This window comes from Lissotriton helveticus, chromosome 6 (genome assembly GCF_964261635.1).
Source record: "Lissotriton helveticus chromosome 6, aLisHel1.1, whole genome shotgun sequence".
NCBI lineage: Eukaryota > Metazoa > Chordata > Amphibia > Caudata > Salamandridae > Lissotriton > Lissotriton helveticus.
The window spans coordinates 235,022,548-235,050,111 of record NC_136067.1 but is presented as its reverse complement, the minus strand read 5'-3'; the positions used below and the strand labels follow the sequence as shown (position 1 = coordinate 235,050,111).

The window sequence follows — 27,564 nt, the reverse complement described above, 5'->3', positions numbered from 1 at the left end:
ACATGAACTCGCACAAAATGAAGGTACTCATCCTCAGACCCACCCCCTCGGCCTCGGACGACTCCTGCTAGCTGTGAACAGTATCAACACCTACCAACCATGTCCACAACCATGTGTAAGCAAGTCTACACCGTCCCCTCGTACTGCTATAACACCCTCCACATGCTCTGCAACATTTAAAAGTGCATCCTAACAAAGAAGAACAGTGACACAGTGACATCAGCAGCAGACTACACTGTGGCAAAACACTCTACACAGGAATTCCAACCAAACACCTACAACAACTACAACAAATCCAAAAGTCCTCCACCTGAGTGATCATCAATGTCCCCTGCTGCAACCACATCACCCACCACCTGATACACCTACACTGCCTCAATATCAACAAGAGGATCACCTTCAAGTTCCTCACCCTCACTTACAAAATACTCTGCAATATCAGACTAATCTACCTTAACAGCAGTAATCCTGAAAGGCCAAATGTTGATCTTAAAATGTTGGCTTTAAAAATATTAGGTAAGAATTTGGTAACTCTTTAGGCAAATGTTACTTAAAAACTAATTGACTATCATTACAATGTATCCAACCTTTCAGACATTTTAAATAAACAGTGTAATATCCAGATGTTGTAAAAGGTCTATCATGAAAAATAATTGCAACAGCTACAAAAGTTCTTCCTGATATTGAAACTTGACCAGCTACAACATTTTTAATTAAAATTTCCAATTTTCTTCCATAAGCTCTACAATGTTGCAGCATTAAAATTACATACTGTCCATATCTTTGTATAAACAATGTTGATGACATTCCTGATTTACAATGGCTACACTCCATGTTTTGACTTGCTCCTCTAATTAGATTGTTAAAACACACTGATTAACAGTCAGGTAAAGTCAAATATGTGAAATTTTCAGTGTCTATGTTAGTGCTACATGTAAACAAACAATTTTGACAGTCATGTTGCCATTGATAAGAAAGGCCAAAAAGGTTTTCAATATCTATACCTTCATCTTCCAGTACACCAAGCATAAACATTAAAAATTCCTGACAATCTTGCTGAATATTCTGCGTAAATTGACTAGAACCTGAACATATGTACAAAACTTTTCGAATATCAGAAACACTTTGTATTTTGCTTTTATCACTACTACATTTCTCATAAACATAATACAACAATGAACAGAATCTTTCGTCCCAATTTTCAACAAAATGCTTTTGCAGACTTTCAAGAACAAAAACAACATTAACAACTACATTAGCATAGAAGTTGACACCACAACTATTTTCAAACCGAAAACCAACATTCTCTTCAACACTGTCTTTTTTCTTTTTGCTTGCAGGCGCAACTTCATCTTGTTGTTTTTCTTTCTCTACAGTTTCACTACAAATATTTTCAAATCTTCTTTTTCTACCTACCACACGCTTTTCAAATACTGGATATTGACCTAAATTGGGTGCATATTCTCTTCTTAACCTATTATACTCTTTCACACAATTTGCATCTGCACTAATCTTTGTCTCATCAAAATCAATCAAGTACAATCCAGATGAAGTTCTGACTCGAGACAAAGCAACATATGCCATACCCTCTTTAAACACGGTACTTCCAATATTCACTAAAGCACTATCTACACTTAAACCTTGAGATTTGTGAATGGTCACCGCATATGCCAAACAAATAGGAAACTGTTTTCTACGTACATTCAAATCTTTTACAAGCAAAAACCGAGATGAACAACGACTAAATTGTTGTACTTCAGCAATTTCATCAAATTTGATTCTCAAAAATTCAATCCCATCTCTATTTACATAATTAACAAAATCAACAATTTTACCCATTGCTCCATTTACTAAACCTTTTTCCACATTCAAATTACGTCGTAAAATTACCCTACAATTTACACTTGCATACAAATTCTTTTCTAAACCACCAGTTTTACTTATCGATTTCTCTAAAGAATCCAATTTCCTCTTCAACTTTTCAGTCAAAATAATAGTGGTTCCTTCATGTTCTATTTTATCAATAGATTCCAATTTCATATTTTCTTCATTTTCCAACTTTAACATCTCTTCATTGAATATAGAACATTCACGTAGTGTTGGTATTAAGCAGATTACAGATTTGTTTTCTGCAATTCTCATGTATATTTTCTTTGTTACAATATTTTCATTTGGAAACAAATTGGAAAGTAATCGTCTCTGTAAAGCTTGTTTGCCATGTTCAGTCATTTTTCCAATTCTTATATCTTGAAGAATAGTTTCATAATCAGCATAATTTGCCTGTCACATATTTGTAATAAGTTCCTTATACTCAAAATAGGACCAAACTTCACAACAAGCTTCTCCAGATAGCTTGTGGTATTCTAATTTGTTTTCATACACTACTGGTAGCATTATTAAACGATGTAAAGTAATTCCTTTAATATTGTGGGCTGCTAATCCAGTTGGAGGAACCTCCCTTTATGCAAACAAAAGGCACGGTAGCAGGATGTCCCATCTCCACCTGAGCTTTTCTGGGGGACCCTTAATCAAACCCTTTAAGGTTTTATTGAATCTTTCAACTAAACCATTGCACTGTGGATGATAGGGTGTGGTGAATGTATAGTTCACTCCACATTCCTTCCACATTGCAGTAAAGTAGCTGGGCATAAAGGTTGCACCTCTGTCAGATACTACCTCCTAAGGAAATCCCACTCTTGAGAACACTCCCAAGAGGGCTCTTGCCACAACAGGTGCTGTAGTGGTCCTAAGGGGAATAGCTTCTGGGTACCTAGTGGCATGGTCCACCGCCACTAGGATAAACCTGTGCCCAGATGCTGTCTGAGGATCCATTGGCCCAACAATGTTAAACCCTACTCTCTCAAAGGGAACCCCCACCACAGGTAGTGGTATCAGGGGGGCCTTTGTAGTACCACCCGCCTTACCACTGGCATGACAGGTTACACAGAAGTGACAAAACCCCTTTGCGTCCAGTGAAAATGAGGGACAATTATGTTCCAAGTCTTGTGTCAATAGGAAGCCCCTAAACTTCAGAGGTATAACCAACCTCCTGGTTGTACCAGGCTTGGGGTCTCTACTCTCTAAATACAGGAGTCCATCATCCCAATAAATCTTATGGGTGCCACTAGCATTCCCAGTAGCCTCAGCAGCAGCTTGCTGTCTGAGAGGTTCAAGAGAAGGGCAGCTCAGCTCCACCTGACTCGAATCTGCCCTGGAAGGGCCCCCTGTCCCCAAGAACTCAACCTGATCAGGCACAAGCTCCTCTGGGACAGTTCCTTCTTCAGGCTCACAATCATCTCCCTCAAGAGACTGATCATCACTCTGAGTCAGGGGGAAAGGCACTGTCTTAACCCTAAAGCTCCTTTTCTTGGAAGGCACATAGTCCATTATTCCAGTATCCAGGGCCTGTCCAGTGTTAGACTTTTTAACCTGTGACCTAGTCAATGCAAGGACATGTGCTGAGATTCCTAACATTTCTGCCTGTGTCCTAAAGTCCACTTTAGACCAGGCTGTAGTCTCAAGGTCATTTCCAAGCAAGCATTCAACAGGGAGGTCTGCACTTACCACAACCTTCATGAGGCCAGTTACCCCTCCCCAGGAAAAATGAACAACTTCCAGGGCATGGGTGGTCCTGACATTGCTAGCATTGATCACTTGGTAAGTGTCACCAAGTATGACGTGTCCAGGGTCCACAAAGTCTGCTATCACCATTGTGACACTTGCCCCTGTGTCCTTGTACGCCAAAGCCTCTTTCTCATTTATCAAAGGCATTTGTCTGTACCTGCCCAGGTTACTGGGACTCACAGAGGAGGACATATCCATGCCTCCATCGCAGACTAGCACAGCCTGAGATCCCAGGGTCAACCCTACTACATCCTTCTGCTGAGAACCACCATTTATAGCTGAACTAGGGGGAATAGTTGCCTTCGGCGCAATGGTGGTTGGTGCTGCATCTTTCTTGGTGCAGTTACTGGTCCAATGGCTATTCTGTTTACAGACTTTACACCATGGTTTTCTTGGGCCTTCTTTCTTTTTGGAAGATTGGGAATTCCCACCATTAGAAGCTTTTTGGGGACCTTGTGAAGACTTCTGGCCTTTACCCTTCTCCCCACCTTTTTGATCATGCTTCTTTTGGTCACCACCTTGGTTCTGTACCTTCTGCTTCATCCTGGTTCTGACCCATTTGTCTGCCTTCTTTGCCAATTATGGGGAAGAGGTGAGATCAGAGTCTACCGAGTGCTGATGCAACAGCAGATTTTGACAGAAATTAAGGATCTGCTCCCTTATGATCAGATTATATAATAATGTATAGTCTCACACTTTACTGCCCAACAACCAGCCCTCCAGAGCCTTAGTAGCACAAACTACAAAGTCAACCTAGTCCTGAGTCTGTGTATTCTGGGTATCTCTGAGCTGTATTATATACTGCTCAGTTGTTAAGCCAAATTCATAATTTAGAGCACTTTTCAGGACCTTATAATCATCAGCATCATCTTCTCTGACTGTGAGGAGCTTGTCTCTACCTTTGTCTGCAAAGGAGAGCCACAAGATTGCTGCCCACTGCTTCTGGTGTACCTTCTGTACTTTGCAGGCCCTCAAAACACACAAGATGAAGGACGGAATGTTGTACAATAGCAAAACATTCGCCCCCAGTCACAGATCTGGGTTTAATCCATAGTTATTTTGCTCACTAAGCCATCCCAGTTCAGACATGGCCATATGAAAATCAGTCTTGACCCTGTGCCTCATGGGAACAGTCCAGCCCGAACTGCCAAGCCATGTCTTTCCTGGACCGGAATCAAGCATCTTAGGGCCTGTTTCTGACTATCAGCCGTCTTCAGCCAGGATAGCTTGACTCCAGTGACCTAGTGAGCACGGGACCCACGTCTGGGCTAACCCTTCCCACTTAGGGTGAACAGCAAAACACACAAGATGATGGACAGAATGTTGTACAATGGCAAAACATTCACCCACAGTCACAGATCTGGGTTTAATCCATCGTTATTTTGCTCACCGAGTCACCCCAGTTCAGACATGGCCATATGCAAAGCAGTCTTGACCCTGTGCCTCATGGGAACAGTCCAACCCAACCTGCCAAGCCATGTCTTTCCTGGACCGGAATCAAGCATCCTAGGACCAGTTTCTGGCTATCAGCCGTCTTCAGCCAGGATAGCTTGACTCCAGTGGCCTAGTGAGCACAGGACCCACGTCTGGGCATACCCTTCCCACTTAGAGTGAACAGCAAAACACACAAGATGACGGACGGAATGTTGCACAATGGCGAAATATTCACCCCAGTCACAAATCTGGGTTTAATCCGTCATTATTTTGCTCACCAAGCCACCCCAGTTCAGACATGGCCATATGCAAATCAGTCTTGACCCTGTGCCTCATGGGAACAGTCCAGCCCGAACTGCCAAGCAATATCTTTCCTGGACCGGAATCAAGCATCCTAGGACCGGTTTCTGGCTATCAGCCGTCTTCAGCCAGGATAGCTTGACTCCAGTGGCCTAGTGAGCACAGGACCCATATCTGGGCATACCATTCCCACTTAGGGTGAACAGCAAAACACACAAGATGATGGACGGAATGTTGCACAATGGCAAAGCATTCACCTCCAGTCACAGATCTGGGTTTAATCCATCGTTATTTTGCTCATCAAGCCACCCCAGTGCAGACTTGGCCATATGCAAAACAGTCTTGACCCTGGCCTCATGGGAACAGTCCAGCCCGAACTGCCAAGCCATGTCTTTCCTGGACAAAAATCAAGCATCCTAGGACCACTTTATGGATATCAGCCGTCTACAGCCAGGATAGCTTGACTCCAGTGGCCTAGTGAGCACAGGACCCACGTCTGGGCATACCCTTCCCACTTAGGGTGAACAGCAAAACACACAAGATGATGGACAGAATGTTGCACAATGGCAAAACATTCACCCCCAGTCTCAGATCTGGTTTTAATCCATCGTTATTTTGCTCACCAAGCCACCCCAGTTCAGACATGGCCATATGCAAATCAGTCTTGACCCTGTGCCTCATGGGAACAGTTCAACCCAACCTGCCAAGCCATGTCTTTCCTGGACCGGAATCAAGCATCCTAGGACCAGTTTCTGGCTATCAGCCGTCTTCAGCCAGGATAGCTTGACTCCAGTGGCCTAGTGAGCACAGGACCCACGTCTGGGCATACCCTTCCCACTTAGAGTGAACAGCAAAACACACAAGATGACGGACAGAATGTTGCACAATGGCGAAATATTCACCCGAGTCACAAATCTGGGTTTAATCCGTCATTATTTTGCTCACCAAGCCACCCCAGTTCAGACATGGCCATATGCAAATCAGTCTTGACCCTGTGCCTCATGGGAACAGTCCAGCCCGAACTGCCAAGCAATATCTTTCCTGGACCAAAATCAAGCATCCTAGGACCGGTTTCTGGCTATCAGCCGTCTTCAGCCAGGATAGCTTGACTCCAGTGGCCTAGTGAGCACAGGACCCATGTCTGGGCATACCATTCCCACTTAGGGTGAACAGCAAAACACACAAGATGATGGCCAGTGCAGTTATCCATTTGTGGATGTCATCCCCATTCTGATAGGGAGGGACAATCTTGTTAAGGTTTCTATGGTCATAAGACATTTCCCTACCACTAGGGAAGTTGCTGCCACCATAGGGTTCTAACCCCATCTTTTTTCATGCTCTTTCAAGCTCTAGGGATTCCCTCTGTAAGGCTACTCTTTGTCTCCTTATTCTCAGTTGAGCTTCTTCCATTCTCACCTGATGCTCTCTCTTTTCCTGGGAGGTACCCCTCCTATGAGACAGAGGACCCTATAGATGTGCCAGGATGATCAGATTCAACTGAAGGTGATCTGGGTCTTCTAGGCCAACCATCAACTCCTCCTGGGGGGACAAAGATAGGGCCACTTTGGCCTTCCTCATCTCCAGTAGGCTCTGGGTTCTCCAGGTCTTGGTCATTGTCACCTGCCTGGCCAGCATCAGAGTCTGAGTCCTGGTGGAGTTCCCCATTAGGATTCTCCTCCTCTGCTGTATCCACCCCATTGCCTACCCTTACAGGCTCTGTAGCCTGCCTAAAGTCATCAAACAATAATGCCTCTATGATGCTTGGGTATTGGGATTCTGTGCTGGCGTTAATTTCCTCATGGCACACAGCGCCCTTAACTCTTGGAAAGGGAATGTGTCATATTTAGATGCCTTACTTGACTGTACCTAAGGTGCCATATATTAGGGACTCACAAGAGTGACCCAGTAACCAATCTGGAGTGTACCTAATGTACATGCAATCAGTTTGAGAGGAAGCAGATAGGCTGGAGTCCGGTTTAGCAGGGCCCCAGCCAGACTAAAGTCGATAAATCAGTGAAACACAGCAAACAGTGGGGGTAACCATAGTAAACAGATCCTATTCCCCTACATCTTTCGGAAGGTGACGTCTAGGGAGGCTGAGTGGAGTAGGTCCCAGAGTTTGATGGCATGCCTGTGGACAGAGCAGTTGTTGAGTAGTATGCATTTGAGGTGATTGGGTTCTGCTCTGGCGGGTGGAGTGGAGTTTGCGGGTGTTTGGTGGCTGATGAAGCTGCAGTCACAGCAGTTGAAGGTTCCGTGGGTGAGTGTCGGGCTGGCCTGGAAGCAGTTTGATGATCGGCTGGTGTTGAGTCCGTGGAGGAAGCCGGCGTTGTAGCATCATCGGTTGTCGTGGCTCTTGCGAGGGCCAGGGGTTCTGGCACTGGGTGCAGTCCAGGCACAAAAGGGTGCAGATGGGCGTGCCTTAGGAGCGCCTTCGGCCCACCAGCGACGCATCCGCTGCACATGTTTGCTGCGCGACCACGCAGCGGTCTGCACATTATATAGGGGAGGGAAGCTCAACTGGGAGGCGGGATAATGGGCGTGGATAGAGGGGCGGGGGTTGGGCAACAGTGACGGGAATGGGGAAAGTGCGAGGGGGCAGGCAGAGATGGGGAGGGAATCAGTGAAATTGACAAGGAATGAACAAAATGAAAACAGATGCTGGAAGTTAGTGGGCACTAAAAGAAAAGCAGTAGCTGGGAATTAGCGGGCACAAAAAGGAAAACAGAAGCTGGAAATTAGCAGGCACAAACAGGAAAACAGAAGCTGGAAAATAGCGGACACAGGACAGGTAGCAAGTGACAAAAATGTGCACAAGATCACAAGAAAACCTTGGAGGCAGCAGCTTCGAACACCCAGGCCTGGGGGCTCTGCAGGCAGAGAGAGCAGGAGCTGCTAGGAGAGTGCAGGCCTATGACCGGAGGCAAGGTCTTACCCGACCTGGTGAGAGCCAGACAAGTCACCCCATCCTGGAGTCCCCTGGGTTACTAGTTTTAAAAAATGTATAGCTTTGCTATGTTTCCCTTGGTGCCGGCAGTGCTAGGGTTCACAATCTACAGCTAGGCACTTTGCAAAAAAAGGGTCAATTTTCACTGTGAAAATGTGGTGTGTCCATGTTGCGTTTTGGGGCATTTTCTGTCACTGGAACTAGGCCTACCCACACAAGTGAGGTACCATTTTGGGGAATGCGGGGTGGGTTGAAGTTTGTGGATCCACGCAGATTCATGAACTTTCCACCACAGAAATGTGAGGAAAATGTGTGTGTTTTTTTACAAAGTTTGAGGTTTGCAAGGGATTCTGGATAACAGAACCTAGTGAGAGCCATACAAGTCACCACATCCTGTATTCACCAGGGTGTCTTGTTTTAAAAATGTATAGCTTTGCTAGTTTACCCAGGTGCCGGCAAAGCTAGGGTTCAAAATCTCCAACTAGGCACTTTGCAAAAAAAGGGTCAGTTTTCACAGTGAAAATGTGGTCCACATTGCGTTTTGGCCGTTTTCTATCACGTGCACTAAGCCTACCCCACACAAGTGAAGGACCATTTTATTGGGAGGCTTAGAGGAACATAGAGTTTTAGAGCAACCAATATTACCTATTGACTTTCAATGTATTTCTCCCTTCCAAATGTAAGACAATATGTAGAAAAGGAGTCACTTAGAAAAATCTCCTATAATTCACATGGCGGTATGGGTACCCACAGTTTCGGAGATGTGCAAATAGCTACTGTTTCTAAACTCTATATATTGTTCCCATTTCAGAATAACATAGGTGTCTTTCATACCGATTTTTCCCTGTTTTCCTGATTTTCCCAAATGAATTGCTATATACCAGGTAGACAATAAAAAAACATTGCAAGACGCTGCTTAGTTATTAGCTCTGGGTTCCTCGGGTTCTTGGTGAACTTACAAGTCCTATATATCCCCTCAACTAGATGAAGTCCAGCAAATGTAATGGTATATGGATTTAAAAAGTCTGTCATCCCTAAAAGAAGTTACAGGTGAACATGTTGTCACAAATGGCTGTGTTTTTAACTCATTTTCAATGTTTTCTATTTTCAACTGTTAGTTTCTATAAGAAAAGCTTGAAGGATCTACACAAATGACCCCTTGGTGATTTTAGAATTGTGTCTACTTTTCAGAAATGTATAGCTTTCCAGGATCCATCATTGCTTTAATAGCAATTTTTACCATTAACTGGAAGGATTTTGAAAGCACAAAAATAGGATATGTCCCAGTAAAATGTCAAAACTATGTAAAACGTTTTTGTTTTCTGACAAAAATGTGTCAGTCTCGGAAAGGTGGGAAGATGGTGATTTCAGCACCACAAACCCTTTGTTGATACTATTTGCAGGGAAAAAGTAGACACTTTCATTTGCAGCCCTTTTTTCCCATTTTAAAAAAATTGCTACATTTTTGTTAATTTCTGGGTCCACTCCAGGGGAATCAACAAATTCTGGGTATTTTTAGATTTCCCACGAGTTGGAAGAAAAGGACACACTTTTGGCAGGAATACCTTATGTGGTCAAAAAGTTACAGGAGCCCAATCGCAAACTATCCCAAATAGCCCAAAAAAGGCTTAACCCGGGGGGGGGGGGGGGGGGGGGGGGGACTAGCAGCGAAAGGGATATTAGTTGTTATCACATTTATAAATAGGACCAGTGTGCCTGTGCAGTGGTCAAAGAGTGCATGCACGAGCTGAAACTGGTTGATAGATTTAAAGCTGGTTTGAACAGGGTCCCCCAAAATATGTTTGGCCCAGACCCCCGAAATCCTTAAGATGTCCCTGGGTTTAGATACACTGTATAAAATGTGTATGTCTGAAACGTCCAGTAACTGTTGTTTAACATTTTGCAATCACAGAATATAGCAATTTACATCATATTTTCTTCCACAGATTTATACAGCTGCTATCTCAATGACACACGTGTTATTTATGTGGCATCACGAAATGTGACTGTTTTATCAATAAACACAACATTTAATAGCAGCAATGACATCCTATGTGATGGAAACCGGTACGTACTGTACAAGTGGTGTACAAATGGGCAAATAGCGGATTTTATTTGCGACTGTTCACATTCAGGAGGGCCATTCATTGATGGTAAGTGAAAATAATTATTGCTTTTACATAGCTTCGCTGTGTTTCAAATTACAAAAAATGATAACATCGATTTTCTTAAAAACAGCAACAGCATTGGTAATACAAGAAGAATTATTGGCAGGATGAAATGCTAATATTTGATAATCCAATCAGGAGGCGTGCATTTCCCTGGAATCTATAGAGACTGTTCTTCTTCCATAGTGTGACATTTCTAGAGTTTTCTGGATCCCGTGGTGATTGTGGGACGTCAAGCTACCACACAATGGCCCTTTGACTCGGGTATCTGTGAAATGAGTGCGGACAAGTCTCGGTATGGTCTGAAGGAATGCGGCTGTGGTGCTTTCCACATGAAAAGGGACTGAACACTGTGCACCCGCAGATGAGTGGAGGAAAGGGGATAGAACTCAGGTACTAAAGGGACAACCACAGGACGGTGTTGCAAAGAAGGTCTAATGCCAGAGTGGAGGGAGTGCTGTCTGGTAGAGTGCTCTTGTATGGGTGAAATGTAGGCATGGGCAGGGAGACCTGGCATTCACTATTTTTGGCAAAGAAAATGAAGCTACATTTGAGGACTTGATTTGGTTCATGGGAATAATGTCCCCTTTGCTCATTGCTGTAGGAAAATAGAGGTGTGATGCTTTCCAGGCCCTTCTCTTTGTCTCTTAACGTTGAGTAGGCCAATATACCCATTTTTGCCCAGCGCTGCAGTCATTATTCAATCTTGTGCTACTTACAAGGGTCAGTTGTGTGGGAGGGCCCAGCGTGGTGATAGACCCTCCTAAACAAGCTTTCCAGATGGACAATGGAAGTTAGTTGTAAGGCAAAGTGGGCCTGATTTATCAAGGAGGTATTTTGTCCTTGCATCACACCAGGTGATGCAAGGCAGCGCAATGCCTTAATTCAAATTTAGAAAGCCACACAAAGGTCGATTTTGTGCCGTCTTGCTTGGTTTTGTACAGAAAATGTAAGGCCGGGGATTGCAATGAGTTACGTTGCATTTCGAGCTGGATGGAGCATGGGCGTTCCTGTGCATCCACCCATGGTTCTGACTCAAATCCAGATATAAAAAGGTTTGTAAAACTGGGATTACATCAAATCTCCCAGAGAATGGTGTAATAAGGCAAATCCCCCTTTTTTTTCTCTTTCTTATTTCCACCCGCCAAGCATATTGCTGCCCAAGACTGCTGCTCCACTGCCCGGGAACAGCGGTTCCCTGGTGGCGGCGGGGTCCCAAGGCATTCAACCACCCAAGTTGTAATTGGGCGGTTGGACCACTGGTGCGGCGGTGGCTGGACCAACACCACTGTGCGCCCGCAAGTCTGGCGGTCCTCGGACCGCCAGGCTCGTAATTAGGCCCTCAGTCTTTATCATGTAAATGAGGATGGTAGTGGCTAAAGAAGTATTTGCAAAATAAGTGGCCTTGCCTAAGTAGCACAATGTCAAGCGAGAGTTGGCTTTTAAGCACTAACATTTGATTTGAAGCTTAAGAATACAACCATTGCTTTATCATGTCCCTCACAGTCCAGGCTCTACTATAGGTATTTCTAATTCAGATGGGAAGGATACATTTTCCGCCACTGTACATGAACAAATTGCTTACTTGATGAAGGCACATAACACACCTGTGCCTTGTACAGCTCGGACAGTACCCTGCTCTCTTGTTCCCTGTGTAAGTGGCTTCGGTACTGCTTTTCTGTCTAAAACCCTACTCTATAAACCTTAGCTACCATACACATTAGCTATTAAGTTGAAATTATTCTGTCCCCTAGGTATGTAGACATTCTCTATTTCTATTTCCTTTGTCAGTAGTCTTTCCCTGCCCCTTCCATGTCTGGGCTGCTTCTTCATACTGGAAAAAAACACTCCTTTTCTCCAGCCATCCAAACCTCTCCCTTCAGTCTGTGCCTCCCCAAAAGCGACCAGGGTTAGAAACATTGCTAACTCCTAGTGCTAACAGAACATTTTTAGATTAAACTACTTTCCATACTCCAGAAGCGTCACATTGTTTCACATGTGGGCAGCCCCGGCCGGTAGTGGGAGTACCGGCTGGGCGGTGACGTGGGGAGGGGGAGGGGCAAGGTGGGGGGTAGTAATGTATGGAATATGGGCCTTAACAGGTAAGTGAATGCCAACACTTCCTGGTTAGAAGTGTTGACAGCCAATGAGCATGCTGCTTTCCTGTGAAATGCATGCTGATTGGCTGCCACTGTCTGTCAACACTCCAAACCAGGAAGTGCTGGCAGCCATCTTGTGCCTCGGTAGAACCAAGGCACAAGAAAGCAGTGAAACAAAGGTGCAAAACACGCAAAGGGGGCAGGGTAAAAGCACCCTGACCCCCTAGGCCTGCTCAGGGGCCCCACAAGGCCTTTTCGAAAAATCGCGAGGATACGCGCACAGTACAGAGTACAGTAAGCTTACGGTAAGCTTACTGTAAGCTTACTGTACTCTGTACCCCCGTGATTTTCCGGAAAAAAATATTTTTTTTTGGGCTTGGGGGGCCCTTGTGGGACCCCCTGAGCAGGCCTAGGGGGTCAGGGTGCTTCTACCCTGCCCCCTTTTTGAGTTCTACAAGTTTGTTTTTCTGCTTTCCTGTGCCTCAGTCTACCAAGGCACAAGATGGTTGCCAACAATTTCTGTTTTGGAATGTTCACAGACAGTAGCAGCCAATCAGCATGCAGTTCGTACTCTGGAAGGTACAGAGTACAGTAAGCTTACAGTGCACTCACGTGTTATATAATTTGACCAAATTCGATTTTCTCAACAACTACTGGAGGGATTTTCACCAAATATACAAAAGCCTCTACCATTTTGCCAAGTTTGTTGTAATTCCATTCAGCCGTTCGGGCTGTAGCCGTGTCTAAAGGTCCTAGGGAAAATTGCATTGGACTCAATTTCACATTCAATTTTGTCAAAAACTACTGGAGGGATTTACACCAAACATACAAAAGGCACTACTGCATACCAGTCCCTACCATTTTGCCAAATCTGGTGTAATTCCGTTCAGCCGTTCGAGCTGTAGCCTTGTCAGAATGTCCCTATGGAAATTTACATGGGGAAAACACGTTTTGGGACCCCCCCTTTTTTCTCGGCCCCCGCTTGACGAATCCTGCCGAAACTTTCAGGGAAGGAGCGGAGCACAGCGAGGCAAATTTAAGGAAAATTACAGGCAGATCCCTCAATCGTTATTCCCAATAGAATGTTCAGAATTTCCTATGGTAACTAGGTCCGAACTATATATACCTACTGGCGACCGCCAGTAGGTAATATATATATATATATATATATATATATATATATATATATATATATATATATATATATATATATATCTCAAGTGCCGGAGTCTTGGGAGAAGTGGCACGAAAACCGGCGGGGAAGCCAGTAAATCAATTTCAAACAAATTTGTTAAATCGCGCTCTTAGAGACCACAATGAGGTTTTTGGAAAAGTTTATTCATTCCTTCATAAATCAGACTTGACACGTTTTGGTCATCAAGTGGCCTTGATCTCACAAAGAAATAGTGCCTTGTTACATACACATTGTAGAAACTAAAGTTGGATAAGGTCATCTGCTTGACACAGTGTAAAACACTGTATTCTCTTGTATTGTATTGTTACATGTTATTTTGCATGTTGAATCATAGTATTCAACCATCAAGGCACAGAAGTACATGTGGTACCCATGTTATACAATCTCACTATTACACAAAAGAATGCTATCACCAATCTAGCCACTGATAGCTCCATTGTCGTCAGTCCTGCTGACAAGGGGGGCAATGCAGTTATTATGAGTAAGGAGATGTACACAGCAGAAGCTAATCATCAACTTAGTGATCTTCTATTTTACATTCTCACAAATAGAAATGAGTACACTAAGAGCATCATTAATATATGGAACAACTTAACAGATTGGAGAAACAAAGGTCTGCTAGAATGGGAAGAGTATTGTTTTTTGAAGAAAGATTTCCCCAAACTCCCCATTCTCTACCTTCTTCCTAAAATCCACAAGGATATCACCAATCCCTGTGTCAGCCCATCGTTACCTCTAGGTTTAGTGCTTTGGAAAACATTTTGAGATATATTGACCACTTTCTGAAAGACCAGGTTTTTCTCCTTCCCTCCTATGTAAGAGACACAAAGGACTTTCTCATTAAAAGCCAAGGGGTGGAATGGCAAGAGGACTTTCTCCTAATTACGATGGATGTAATCTCACTATACACGATCATTGAGTATAAGTTAGTGATCGCCATGTAAAAAATACCTCTTCAAGATATCCATCAAACACTTGGATCACACAGACATGATCATTGCCATGATCAGGTCCTGTCTCAATAATAATTTTTCCTATTTAATGGAGAGATATACAGACAAACCCTCGGCACTGCCAATGGGACTTGTTTCACTACTAATTTTGTGAACTTGTTTGTAGGGGCCTGGGAAGAGGAATTAAGAAAATACATCAGGTTTAGAAGTGACTTTTGCAAGGTCATTCTATGGCTGAGGTACATAGATGACCTATTCCAGATCTGGAGAGGGACTACTACTGAGACCACCGACTTCGTACACAGACTGAATAACAACAATTGCAATCTGGTATTGACAAGTAACATCCGTGACAGGGTAGTGGAATTCCTAGACATTAAGATGGAAATCAAAAACAAAACCCTACACACAAGCATTTTCAGGAAAGCCACGGCCGAAAATAGTCTGCTCCATGCCATGAGCAGCCATCCCGACAGGCTCAGATGGAGCATCCCCTATGGGGAACTCCTGAGAACTAAACATATTTGTTGCTCGGAGAAGTAATTTACTAAAGAGCAAGACATCATGCTAGCGAGATTTGCTGAGACAGGTTATTCTAGATCGGCCCTACGTACAGCAGTGGAAAAGGTGAAAGCAGTGATTAGAACCACCATTCTAGAAAGCAATGAAAACAAAGGAGATAACAATGACACTGACAACATCACCAGAGTCATCCTCACATACAATGGTGGGTCAAAGGAAGTACAACGTATCCTAACCAGAAACTGGGACATGTTAAAGAAAGATCCCATTATAGGTACCACAATCCCAGAGAGGCCAGGCATCACCTACCGGAAGGGGCATAGCAGGAGAGACATCCTGGTGCACTGTGACATCACCACCAATGAGGAAAGAGGCATCAACCTGCAGGGCTTCTTCCCATGTGGACACTGCAAAGCTTGTCACAGTAGCAGCATATGTAGGGAGTTCCTTAATACCAACAGTAACAGGTCCATACCGTTTCGCCAGTTCCTCACGTGCAGCTCAACCTTTGTCGTGTATGCACTAGAATGCCCCTGCAACATGCGCTATGTGGGAAATACCACACATATGGCCAAAAAGTGTGTTTTGGAACATATGAGGGCCATTTCTAATAAAGATCAACACTACCCCATGGCCAGGCATTTCGAGACACACCACTACTCTGACAGTGCGAAACTCCAATACTTCATTATCCAACAAGTAGAAAGTAATCGCTGAGGGAGCAATCGGGAACTCCAACTGAGGAAGCGGGAATCTAGATCCATCAGTGAGTTAGGAACACGCTATCCCAAGGGGCACACTATATTGCCATACACTTACATGAGGAATAGGAACAAGGTACATTACTGAGTCCTTCTGTGTACACAGTGTACCTGTGCATATAAAATAGCTGTTTTACAAGAATGAATTGTGAAATTGTCAATAATCTGTGTATTTAAGATTTTAGCCTTCTATCCTTTCCCTTTACAGGAGAAAAGGAAGAGAAAAACTGGATGGAACCGCTAGACCTACAGGGGTCCCTACCCTTTTTCTTTGTGGCATAATTTGCCTGATGTTCCGGTCACCGCAGATAAAAATATCTTCTTTTCTATTTCTTTAATTTTCCTTTTCTCTGTGCACATTAGTGTGTACATCAATTACAATGCTTACACATTGTTTTCCCATGCCTTAGTTTACACAGTTCTCTTGCACAGAGTCTACCACCTGGGGAGTATAGCTGTAGGTGTGAGTTTTGCTGTGTCTTTCCTATTACACTGTGCGATGTGTTTTATTACTGAACTGCAACACTGTTTGGTCAGCTGGCCAGCCTCAGTTCCAATTGGGTCACAGCTCGTCTTGCCCCTATGGCTTCAACCTAAGTCTGCTATTTTCACATCATGTGGCATTCTAGTGGAAGGAGCCCCACTGTGTTCCATTGTTGGGACACTTAGACACTACAAGATGGCAACCGCTTACTTTAGGTCAGCAATATTTTCTTTAAATGTATTGTCTTTTGAACTCTGCAGCACGAATGTTAAATAAGCTGATTTCATGCCCCTGCTACCAGTATGCCATGTCATACATGCATGTACTTCTGTGCCTTGATGGTCGAACACTATGATTAAATTGTGAATTAACACGTTACAATATAGCAGCCATGACAATACAGCATTTTACACTGTGTCATGTAGATGACCTTGTCCAACCTTAGTTTCTCTGTATGTAACAAGGCTGTTATGCACGGTTCCTTTGTGTGATCAAGCCCACTTGACGTCCGAAAAGAGTCACGTCTTATTTATAAAGGAATAAATCAACTTTTCCAAAAACCTCATTGTGGTCTCTAAGAGCGCGATTTACTGAATTTGATCGAAATATATATATATATATATATTTTTTGATCAAATTCAGTAAAAAACCTCATTGTAAGAAATGTAGGCAAGAAATATGGCAAAATCAGGGTCCAGAAGGCAAGAAATACGGCACAATCAGGGGGGCAGAAGCCAAGAAATATGGCACAATCAGGGGGCAGAAGCAAGAAATACGGCACAATCAGGGGGGCAGAAGGCAAGAAATACGGCACAATCAGAGAGCATCTTACTCCGGTCCAAAAATCGGATCCGTAGGGCTGCTCAGGTAGTCCCACAAGGATATTAACATATTTAAACGTTATCCGCTAATAGAATTAGCATTTTAAAAACCTTGCAAATTCACTGAAAAAAAACATAGGTTTCAGGCCTTATTTAGTTAGGAATTAGCATTTAAAAAACCTTGCAAATTCACTGAAAAAACCATAGGTTTCAGGCCTTATATAGTTAGGAAATAGCATTTAAAAAACCTTTGAAATTCTGTGAAAAAACCATAGGTTTCAGGCCTTATATAGTTAGGTATTAGCATTTAAAAAACCTTGCAAATTCACTGAAAAAACAATAGGTTTCAGGCCTTATATAGTTAGAAATTAGCATTTAAAAAACCTTTGAAATTCACTGAAAAAACCATAGGTTTCAGTCCTTATATAGTTAGGAATTAGCATTTAAAAAACCTTACAGTTTAGTCACTAACCCATGCATTCAGTAAGACACATTTAATCACTCACTCATACATTCAGTCATGTACCTACTAAACCTTTCATCCAGACACTTATACATCCACTCATTCTTCAATATGTAAAACATATTTAAACTTTACAGAAACACACAGTCAGTGGATGATGTCATCAGTGATGTCATCAGTGATGTCATTTGAGATGTCATCAGTGATGTCACTGACCATGTCATGAATTATGTAATATGTGACTTCATCAGCAGTGGATTGCGGGTGCGCAAAATATAGTTAGTACAACTATGGGCAGACTTGGAGCATAAGATTTTGGCGGCAGCCCTGCCGCCGAGAAGCACCACCCCGGGAATTCAGGGGACCACTGGAGCTGTGATTCTACAGTTCTGCTACGTGGGACATGGACACAAGGATAAAGATACGCTCGCCTGCTGAGGCTCATCCATGGGCTTGCAATCTACCGGCAGTACATTTGTCACTTTTAAATGGAACAATTTTCCACTGGGACTTCCACTCCCATAACACTCTGCACTGTCTCATAACGAGCTATCCATCACATGATGTGCAATTTGGTGTATTTAGGGTGTGGTTAGGACCCAGACTGTGCTTACCTGTTTTACTACCACCAGCCTTTGAGAAAGAAGTTTGTATCTTCGAAACGCTTCAGGCGTATGTGGTGTACAGCTGCTTAAGGAATCAGCAGGCGCATCGTACCTGTACCAATAAAGGGCTTGAAGCCAGTGCCGGTGTCAGAGTGCTTCTCACTGCGTGGGCAGACTTGGAGCATAAGATTTTGGCGGCAGCCCTGCCGCCGAGAAGCACCACCCCGGGAATTCAGGGGACCGCTGGAGCTGTGATTCTACAGTTCTGCTACGTGGGACATGGACACAAGGATAAAGATACGCTCGCCTGCTGAGGCTCATCCATGGGCTTGCAATCTACGGGCAGTACATTTGTCACTTTTAAATGGAACAATTTTCCACTGGGACTTCCACTCCCATAACACTCTGCGCTGTCTCATAACGAGCTATCCATCACGTGATGTGCAATTTGGTGTATTTAGGGTGTGGTTAGGACCCAGACTGTGCTTACCTGTTTTACTACCACCAGCCTTTGAGAAAGAAGTTTGTATCTTCGAAACGCGTCAGGCGTATGTGGTGTACAGCTGCTTAATCGAGCCACACACTCCCAATTGCTTGTAGCAAAACAGAGAAACGGACGCTTATTCTTCTTCTCAAAATGGCAGGTATTTTTATTTATTCAAGATTTTTCAAGCAAACTGCATAGTGCTGAAAATACAGACGCCTTTCGGCGAGCGTAGTCGCCTTGCTCACTGGAATAAAGTGACATGTGACCAAACAAATTTTAAAACACCACAAACCAATCCTGTGTATGGAAGTCACATGACTAGTAGACAAACATGGTAGAAAGACTCTAAATACCACGCTTTATCTAACAAAGACACTGGTAGAAGGCACCATCGCCTTTAGAGCACCCGTCCATGAGTGTGCTGCTCTGTAGTGCAAACGGAGCCTTGATTGAAATTGGCAGTGCACCGTAGCGAGGCTGTGGAGTATTTTCCGGTGACTGAAAAACCACACCGCCGTTGTACCGGAAGACACTGGTGACGTGTCGACGACGCAACTGCTAAGAGAGACGCTGAAGGCCTGTTAATCGCTAATACTCTGTGAAAAGCCATTGCATACAGGGCGAGGAACTCGTTAACCGAACTTTTACATGCTGAGCCATATATTACATGAACATGTTTAATGTAAACGAACGCTGCGAGGCTGTGCAGGGGATGTTTAAACAGAACACGGTCACGGAGTTGACACAGCAAAGTGCAAAAATCACCCCTGGCAACACCAACTTGAATACTAAGATAACAGCATTGGAGAGACTTTATGAGAGGGAACAACGAAAATGGTGGGAAGCGACATCATTACAAAGTTACATTGATGTCGATCGAGTACCGAGGGGACTTCGTATTCATACCATTCCGGCATACGAGAACCCAGATCCAAAGCTTTTAGATGAATGGGCAGCACATACTGCCAAATCAAGTAAAGAGATGCTGTTTATGCTGGTTAAATTCGCTTGGAGCGATAGAGATAAGGCATTGCTTGAAATTGATAAAATGGAGGCAGAGCTGGATAAAGAGGAGGACACAATACGAGTTGGAGAACTAAAGGAACAGATGAAAAAACGCCTGGTGAAATACGAAGCTAAGATCAAATTGCGCAAGCAAGAGAAATTCGAGCGCGACGAGCGTGACTACGCTTTGGGTAGACTACTCACGTTCGCTTAGAAATTTGAGGGTTCAAGAAAGGAATTGAAGGCCAGAGAGAATGAACCAGACTCGGTGAGAGTGGAAACATCCGAGTCAGACGTAACAGCCGGAGAGTCTTCGGACGATGGTGGAGTAAGTTTGAGTTTGAGATCTAAGAAAACCCCTTTTCAGGCGGACTTCCACATTATGAGGCAAACATGGCTATGGGGGGGAAAAAGCAGACCACCCGAAGAAGTAAAAGGAAAACAAGGAGAAGTGGTTGGAGCCAAAGGAACAAAGCCCCCAGGCAAAGTAACTCGCAAGAAACGAGGGAAGCAGTGGAACTAGATAATTTAACCATAATTAACTTGACACCTAAAGTACTCTCTACCATTGAACAACAAGTTCTAAGACTCGGATTAACTTTCTGCCCAACGAGCAGGTTTGAATATACGCAGACGCGTATTGACCTTTTCAAACTTACGCGCAAATTTACACTACATAAGTATTTCAAGACCAAGCCGAACTTCCTGAAGCAAAGTAAACAATCTGACAAAACCACTGTTACCAATGCTTTGACAGGGGTGCATTTTCCTGCTCTTGAAGTCATGGAATCACTTCGGGCAGACACTACTGCATCGCAAGACGCAAGGACGGAAGCAAGTGATTTGGTTTCACGTAGCAAACAACTGGGCTTTGAACAAGTCAAGGACGATAGCCAATTTAAACCTACCTTCCAATTTGTGCCACAGCTACCAATGGACGCAATTGATGTGTTCGCGGAGGCTGTGAACAAGGATTTACTAAAACTGAGGGGACAATTGAATCGCAGTAAGATCAAGCGTAATATCTCAAAGGAACAATGGGAAGCTATTGAGGACCTGGCTAACAATGAAAATTGCATCTGTAAACCCTCCGATAAAGGAGGTAACGTGGTTTTGCAGACAAGAGAGAACTAGAGGGGGGTTGGCCTAACGGCTAAGGCGCTCGACCTCGGACCTGGGGATCTGGGTTCGAGTCTCGGTAACGACGCCAAAAACCTCCTGTGATTCTGGGCAAATCACTTAATCTTCCCGTGCCTAAAATGAAAGTGTGTCCTCGTGTAACGTACCTGGTGCTATGTAAAGCGCTCTGATAACTGATTCGGTTCGGTTCTAGTTCGCGCTATATAAAACTCTGCAAAAAAAAAAGAAAATATCAAGGAAGCACAAAGACAGCTTTCTGATGCGAATACTTATTGCAAGATATCGAGGAAGTTTACCTAGACAGCATTAAACGATATCATGATATGATTCAATCTTGGTTAGATAGACCTATGCTGGACATGGACGAATAACTGTTCCTACGTTGTCTTAACCCAGTTGTACCAACATTCTATCACATCCCTAAAACTCTTAAGGACCAGAATGACCCCCCAGGTAGACCAATTGTTTCCTCTCAAGGAGGATTGACGGAACGTTTGTCTATTTTCATTGATTCTTTTATTTTTCCCTTGGTTAAAACACTTCCCGCATACATCAAAGATTCTCAGGATTTTCTAAAATGTATGGAACAACAACTGTGGAATCCGGGGTATAAACTTATTGTATTGGATATTACTAGCCTCTATACATGAATCAATCATGACCATGGGCTTGAGGCTGTTGCACACTTCTTAAAGACCAAACCCCTGAAGTTCAGTGAACATAACTCCATGATCTTGCAGTTCACGGAGTTCTGTTTGAAGAACAACATTTTTGTGTTTGGCGAGGACTTCTTCCATCAAGTGTCTGGTACGGCGATGGGCACCAGCTATGCAAACTTGTTCGTAGGCTGGTGGGAGGAGCAGGTGCCATTGACATGAGTAATGTTATCTCATGGCATCATTATATCGATGATCTTTGTATCATTTGGCATGGGTAATTTGAAACTGCTACCGCCTTTATTGCTACCCTTAATAAGAATGTTGTAAATCTTGAATTCAGTGGGTGTGTAAGTTCAGAAACTGTACATTTTTTGAATCTGAAGATTAGTGTGCACGGTGAGAAATTAAATATGTCACTGAATCGTAAACCCACCGCCGGCAATTCTACGCTGCATGCGGATAGCAGTCATCTCCCAGGACTGGTTAAGAGTATCCCCTATGGGGAGCTGCTACGGTTAAAAAGGAATTGTACCCTAGATAGTGACTTTGAGACAGCTGCCCAGGCCAGTGTCAACAGATTTGTTGCTAGGGGCTACAATGAGGAACTGCTCGAGGTAACCTTGAAAAAATTCAGAGGTGTGCCCAGAGCAAATTTGTTGAACAAACCCAATAATTCCAAGGTAGTGAAGAAAAATGAATCAGACATGACCAAATTCAGGATGGTTACGACGTTTTCTGGAGATGCCATGCAGTTGAATAGGATTTTGAAACGCAATTGGCATATCCTAAAAACGGACAACATAATAGGTTCAGACATCCCCAGTATCCCCTTAATTACATTCAGAAGGGCAAGGTCTTTAAGGGATATCTTGGTGCATAGTCATCTGCATCCTCGGGTAAAGAACCCCTGAACATTAAAAGATCTTAGAGGGTTTTATCCTTGCGCGAAATGCAAGGCATGTTCGGGGGGAGTAAGAGAACCCTTTCTTTTCAAGCAGAAGGATTAGATAAACCTAAAACCATCAGTAAGTTCCTTACTTGCAAGCTATGTGGTGTATTGCCTGCAATGCCCATGCGGCTTACGCTACGTGGGTAGTACGATCCATCCAGTTAAGATCAGAATTTTAGAGCATATGCGGGCAATAGCTAAGGGAGATGCAACTTACCCTGTGGCAAGACATTTCCTGGAGAAACACAATAGCAATAGGGATCTATTGCGTTACTATGGCCTGGATTTTGTCCCCATAAGCATAAGAGGAGATGACAGGATTAGGAAACTCCGTAGGCTTGAATCAAGATATATTATAGACCTCAGTACAAAGATCCCAAATGGGATGAATATAGGAGAGGAGATGTCTGTACATTTGGGTGATTGAACTATTAGGGGCTCCTAGGGTTCATATTCAAGCAATCTGTAGAAATTATGTGACTGTGTATAATGTAAAAATTGTAAATATGGTTGGTTTCCTTTCCTTTTAAATTGGGAGATCTAGAGTATTTTGGACCTTTTTATTTTTGGGATCTTGTCAACACTGATTGTATAATTATTGCTACCCTTATGCCGATACACGGCAATATTTCAAGACTAAGAATGAAATGTGTTCTTATTTTGTGGATACACGGCTTTATGTAATTTTGTGAATTGGTTTTTTGATATAATAGGAAATGGGGCAAAGAGCTGAAATGTTATTGCCAATTAGTTTTCTATCAATAACCATATGTAAAATCTTGTGAGGGAGCAATATGTTTTACGATATGATGAAATGTGTTGTTGATCCCATATGTTCTCGATAAAGTTGTATTGAGACATGGTAATATGGCGCCCACAACGGGCCCTATGTGGTCCTTTTTCCATTATAATGAGTTGGAGACCACGTGATTCACTTCATCCTACCTTTAAAATGGCCGCCAGTCGGTGTGTAGAATGCAAACATACGATTAAGGCATCTCCGAAACCCGTCATGTTTGACTGTTCCTGTGGCTCTTGAAATTAAAGTAATTTATGGCTGACAGAGTTCCTGTGGAGTGCTTTCCTTGACTACGAAGAAGAAAGGAGTGAGCGTTGAAATATATATATATATATATATGTATATATATATATATATATATATATATATATATATATATATATATATATATATTGGCAAGACCCCTCCAGCATCCAGAAGGAAGAGGCCACACGGGGATTCCATTGGAGACTTTTAATTAGGAAAGCAGGTAGGCATAATGCATTTCGGTCACAGACCTTCTTCAGACGCCTCTGCCGACCAGGAACAAGCCCACAACCCCGCCTTATAATGTTCCTGCCGCCCTCCAATAGGTGAGAGCATACACCATCCCCAGTCATGTGATGTCCCAGCGAATGCAGCGCTGTAGGCACTACATCACCCAAAATGCATCATTTCTTGCACAGGATTGTGTGGGACAACGCAAAGGGAAAGTCCTTGTGGATAGGTGATTAAGCAGAGCAGGATGCGTTTGTGCCCGGTGAGTAAAGATCCTCAAGTCTCCTCCGGTCCCCGCATACGTTCCAACCCCGCAACAGCAAGTCCGCAGGGCAGGGAGTTGGCAATAATACACCAACACACATCGTGCAGTCACGATCCGCCGTGGGAAGCAGCCCTTGCAGGAAGCGCTCAGCAGGGTGGGCCGGTGACGAACCAATAACTTGGTGGAGCAAAGAAACTGCAGGCGCAGGAGCCAGTAACGCACCAGCCAGCTTGGCAGAACGGGGCCTCTTGACGCGTCTCTGGCCGACGCGATAACATTGGCAAGACCCCTCCAGCATCCAGAAGGAAGAGGCCACACGGGGATTCCATTGGAGACTTTTAATTAGGAAAGCAGGTAGGCATAATGCATTTCGGTCACAGACCTTCTTCAGACGCCTCTGCCGACCAGGAACAAGCCCACAACCCCGCCTTATAATGTTCCTGCCGCCCTCCAATAGGTGAGAGCATACACCATCCCCAGTCATGTGATGTCCCAGCGAATGCAGCGCAGTAGGCACTACATCACCCAAAATGCATCATTTCTTGCACAGGATTGCGTGGGACAACGCAAAGGGAAAGTCCTTGTGGATAGGTGATTAAGCAGAGCAGGATGCGTTTGTGCCCGGTGAGTAAAGATCCTCAAGTCTCCTCCGGTCCCCGCATACGTTCCAACCCCGCAACAGCAAGTCCGCAGGGCAGGGAGTTGGCAATAATACACCAACACACATCGTGCAGTCACGATCCGCCGTGGGAAGCAGCCCTTGCAGGAAGCGCTCAGCAGGGTGGGCCGGTGACAAACCAATAACTTGGTGGAGCAAAGAAACTGCAGGCGCCGGAGCCAGTAACGCACCAGCCAGCTTGGCAGAACGGGGCCTCTTGACGCGTCTCTGGCCGACGCGATAACATTGGCAAGACCCCTCCAGCATCCAGAAGGAAGAGGCCACACGGGGATTCCATTGGAGACTTTTAATTAGGAAAGCAGGTAGGCATAATGCATTTCGGTCACAGACCTTCTTCAGACGCCTCTGCCGACCAGGAACAAGCCCACAACCCCACCTTATAATGTTCCTGCCGCCCTCCAATAGGTGAGAGCATACACCATCCCCAGTCATGTGATGTCCCAGCGAATGCAGCGCTGTAGGCACTACATCACCCAAAATGCATCATTTCTTGCACAGGATTGCGTGGGACAACGCAAAGGGAAAGTCCTTGTGGATAGGTGATTTAGCAGAGCAGGATGCGTTTGTGCCCGGTGAGTAAAGATCCTCAAGTCTCCTCCGGTCCCCACATACGTTCCAACCCCGCAACAGCAAGTCCGCAGGGCAGGGAGTTGGCAATAATACACCAACACACATCGTGCAGTCACGATCCGCCGTGGGAAGCAGCCCTTGCAGGAAGCGCTCAGCAGGGTGGGCCGGTGACGAACCAATAACTTGGTGGAGCAAAGAAAGTGCAGGCGCAGGAGCCAGTAACGCACCAGCCAGCTTGGCAGAACGGGGCCTCTTGACGCGTCTCTGGCCGACGCGATAACATTGGCAAGACCCCTCCAGCATCCAGAAGGAAGAGGCCACACGGGGATTCCATTGGAGACTTTTAATTAGGAAAGCAGGTAGGCATAATGCATTTCGGTCACAGACCTTCTTCAGATGCCTCTGCCGACCAGGAACAAGCACACAACCCCGCCTTATAATGTTCCTGCCGCCCTCCAATAGGTGAGAGCATACACCATCCCCAGTCATGTGATGTCCCAGCGAATGCAGCGCTGTAGGCACTACATCACCCAAAATGCATAATTTCTTGCACAGGATTGCGTGGGACAACGCAAAGGGAAAGTCCTTGTGGATAGGTGATTAAGCAGAGCAGGATGCGTTTGTGCCCGGTGAGTAAAGATCCTCAAGTCTCCTCCGGTCCCCGCATACGTTCCAACCCCGCAACAGCAAGTCCGCAGGGCAGGGAGTTGGCAATAATACACCAACACACATCGTGCAGTCACGATCCGCCGTGGGAAGCAGCCCTTGCAGGAAGCGCTCAGCAGGGTGGGCCGGTGACGAACCAATAACTTGGTGGAGCAAAGAAAGTGCAGGTGCAGGAGCCAGTAACGCACCAGCCAGCTTGGCAGAACGGGGCCTCTTGACGCGTCTCTGGCCGACGCGATAACATTGGCAAGACCCCTCCAGCATCCAGAAGGAAGAGGCCACACGGGGATTCCATTGGAGACTTTTAATTAGGAAAGCAGGTAGGCATAATGCATTTCGGTCACAGACCTTCTTCAGATGCCTCTGCCGACCAGGAACAAGCCCACAACCCCGCCTTATAATGTTCCTGCCGCCCTCCAATAGGTGAGAGCATACACCATCCCCAGTCATGTGATGTCCCAGCGATATATTCACTGAAAAAACCATAGGTTTCCCACCAGTTATAGTTACCTGGAAATTTTACTGACATAAAACCATTGAAATTCCCACGTTATAGTTAGTTGGACTCACTATAACTTGCGTGTGTAATGCACTGCTGATGACATCACATATTACATCACTCATGACATGGTCAGTGACATCACTCATGACATCACTGATGACACCATCCAGTGAATGTGTGTCTTTCTGAAAAATAAATATGTTTTATATATGTATATGTAAAGGTCGATGGAAGAATACATGTTTAAATAAGTGTCTTAATGGATGTTTTTTTTAAAAAAAATTGATTGGTTAACTGGCTTATTAAGTGTATCTTAGTGAATACATATATTAGCGAGTATTGTTTAAATATTTAAATGTTTGTATCAGTGTTTCATTTTGTGTATAATTGGCTGCATGGGTTGGTGACTGATTCACTGTTTGTATGAGTTTTTAAGACAGCATATGTGCAGGACTGTATGGGTGGATGAGTGTGTATATGTGTGTGTTAGTGAGTGAATGACTGTCACACTAGTATCTTTATCATTAACTACATTTCTTCTAATCTAGTATATGTGAGTATTGATGTATATAAGTGAGTATATGTGAGAGTGAGAGATTGAAAGAGTTCTTGTTTAAATAAGTATGTGTTTCTATAAGTGATTGTTTAAGAGAGTATGTGTAAGTTTCCTTAGAAGTAAGGTGGTAGTGTGTGTATAGCTGTATATGCAAATAAATGGATGTTCAATAGTTTATTTGCATGTGTGAGTATGTGTGTGAGTAACTTTTTGATGACTGTTGGTGTCTAACAGGATGTATATGTGTATCACTACATATGATGAGTGAGTATATGTATGAGTGACTATATAGAACTATTGATGAATGAGTGGATGTGTATATAGATCGTGATAATACTGAATTGGTTGTAACTGGTATTGTGGTTCTGAAAAATATGGATCCGTAATAGTACCGGACTCGAGAATAAAAACTTCGTCGAAATAGGACGAATTTG

The 27,564-nt window shown here is 44.1% G+C and overlaps 1 protein-coding gene across 1 annotated transcript in view; it reads left to right on the top strand.

Annotated features, from left to right (window-relative positions):
* Positions 1-27,564, top strand: part of LOC144762241 (uncharacterized) — an 875,873-nt gene that overhangs the window by 378,456 nt on the left and 469,853 nt on the right. The window contains exons 7-10 of the mRNA XM_078647384.1: positions 10,252-10,458; positions 14,887-15,050; positions 19,573-20,059; positions 20,425-20,970. Of these exons, the coding sequence (XP_078503510.1) occupies positions 10,252-10,458; positions 14,887-15,050; positions 19,573-20,059; positions 20,425-20,970 (1,404 nt within the window). The remainder of the gene's footprint in view (positions 1-10,251; positions 10,459-14,886; positions 15,051-19,572; positions 20,060-20,424; positions 20,971-27,564) is intronic.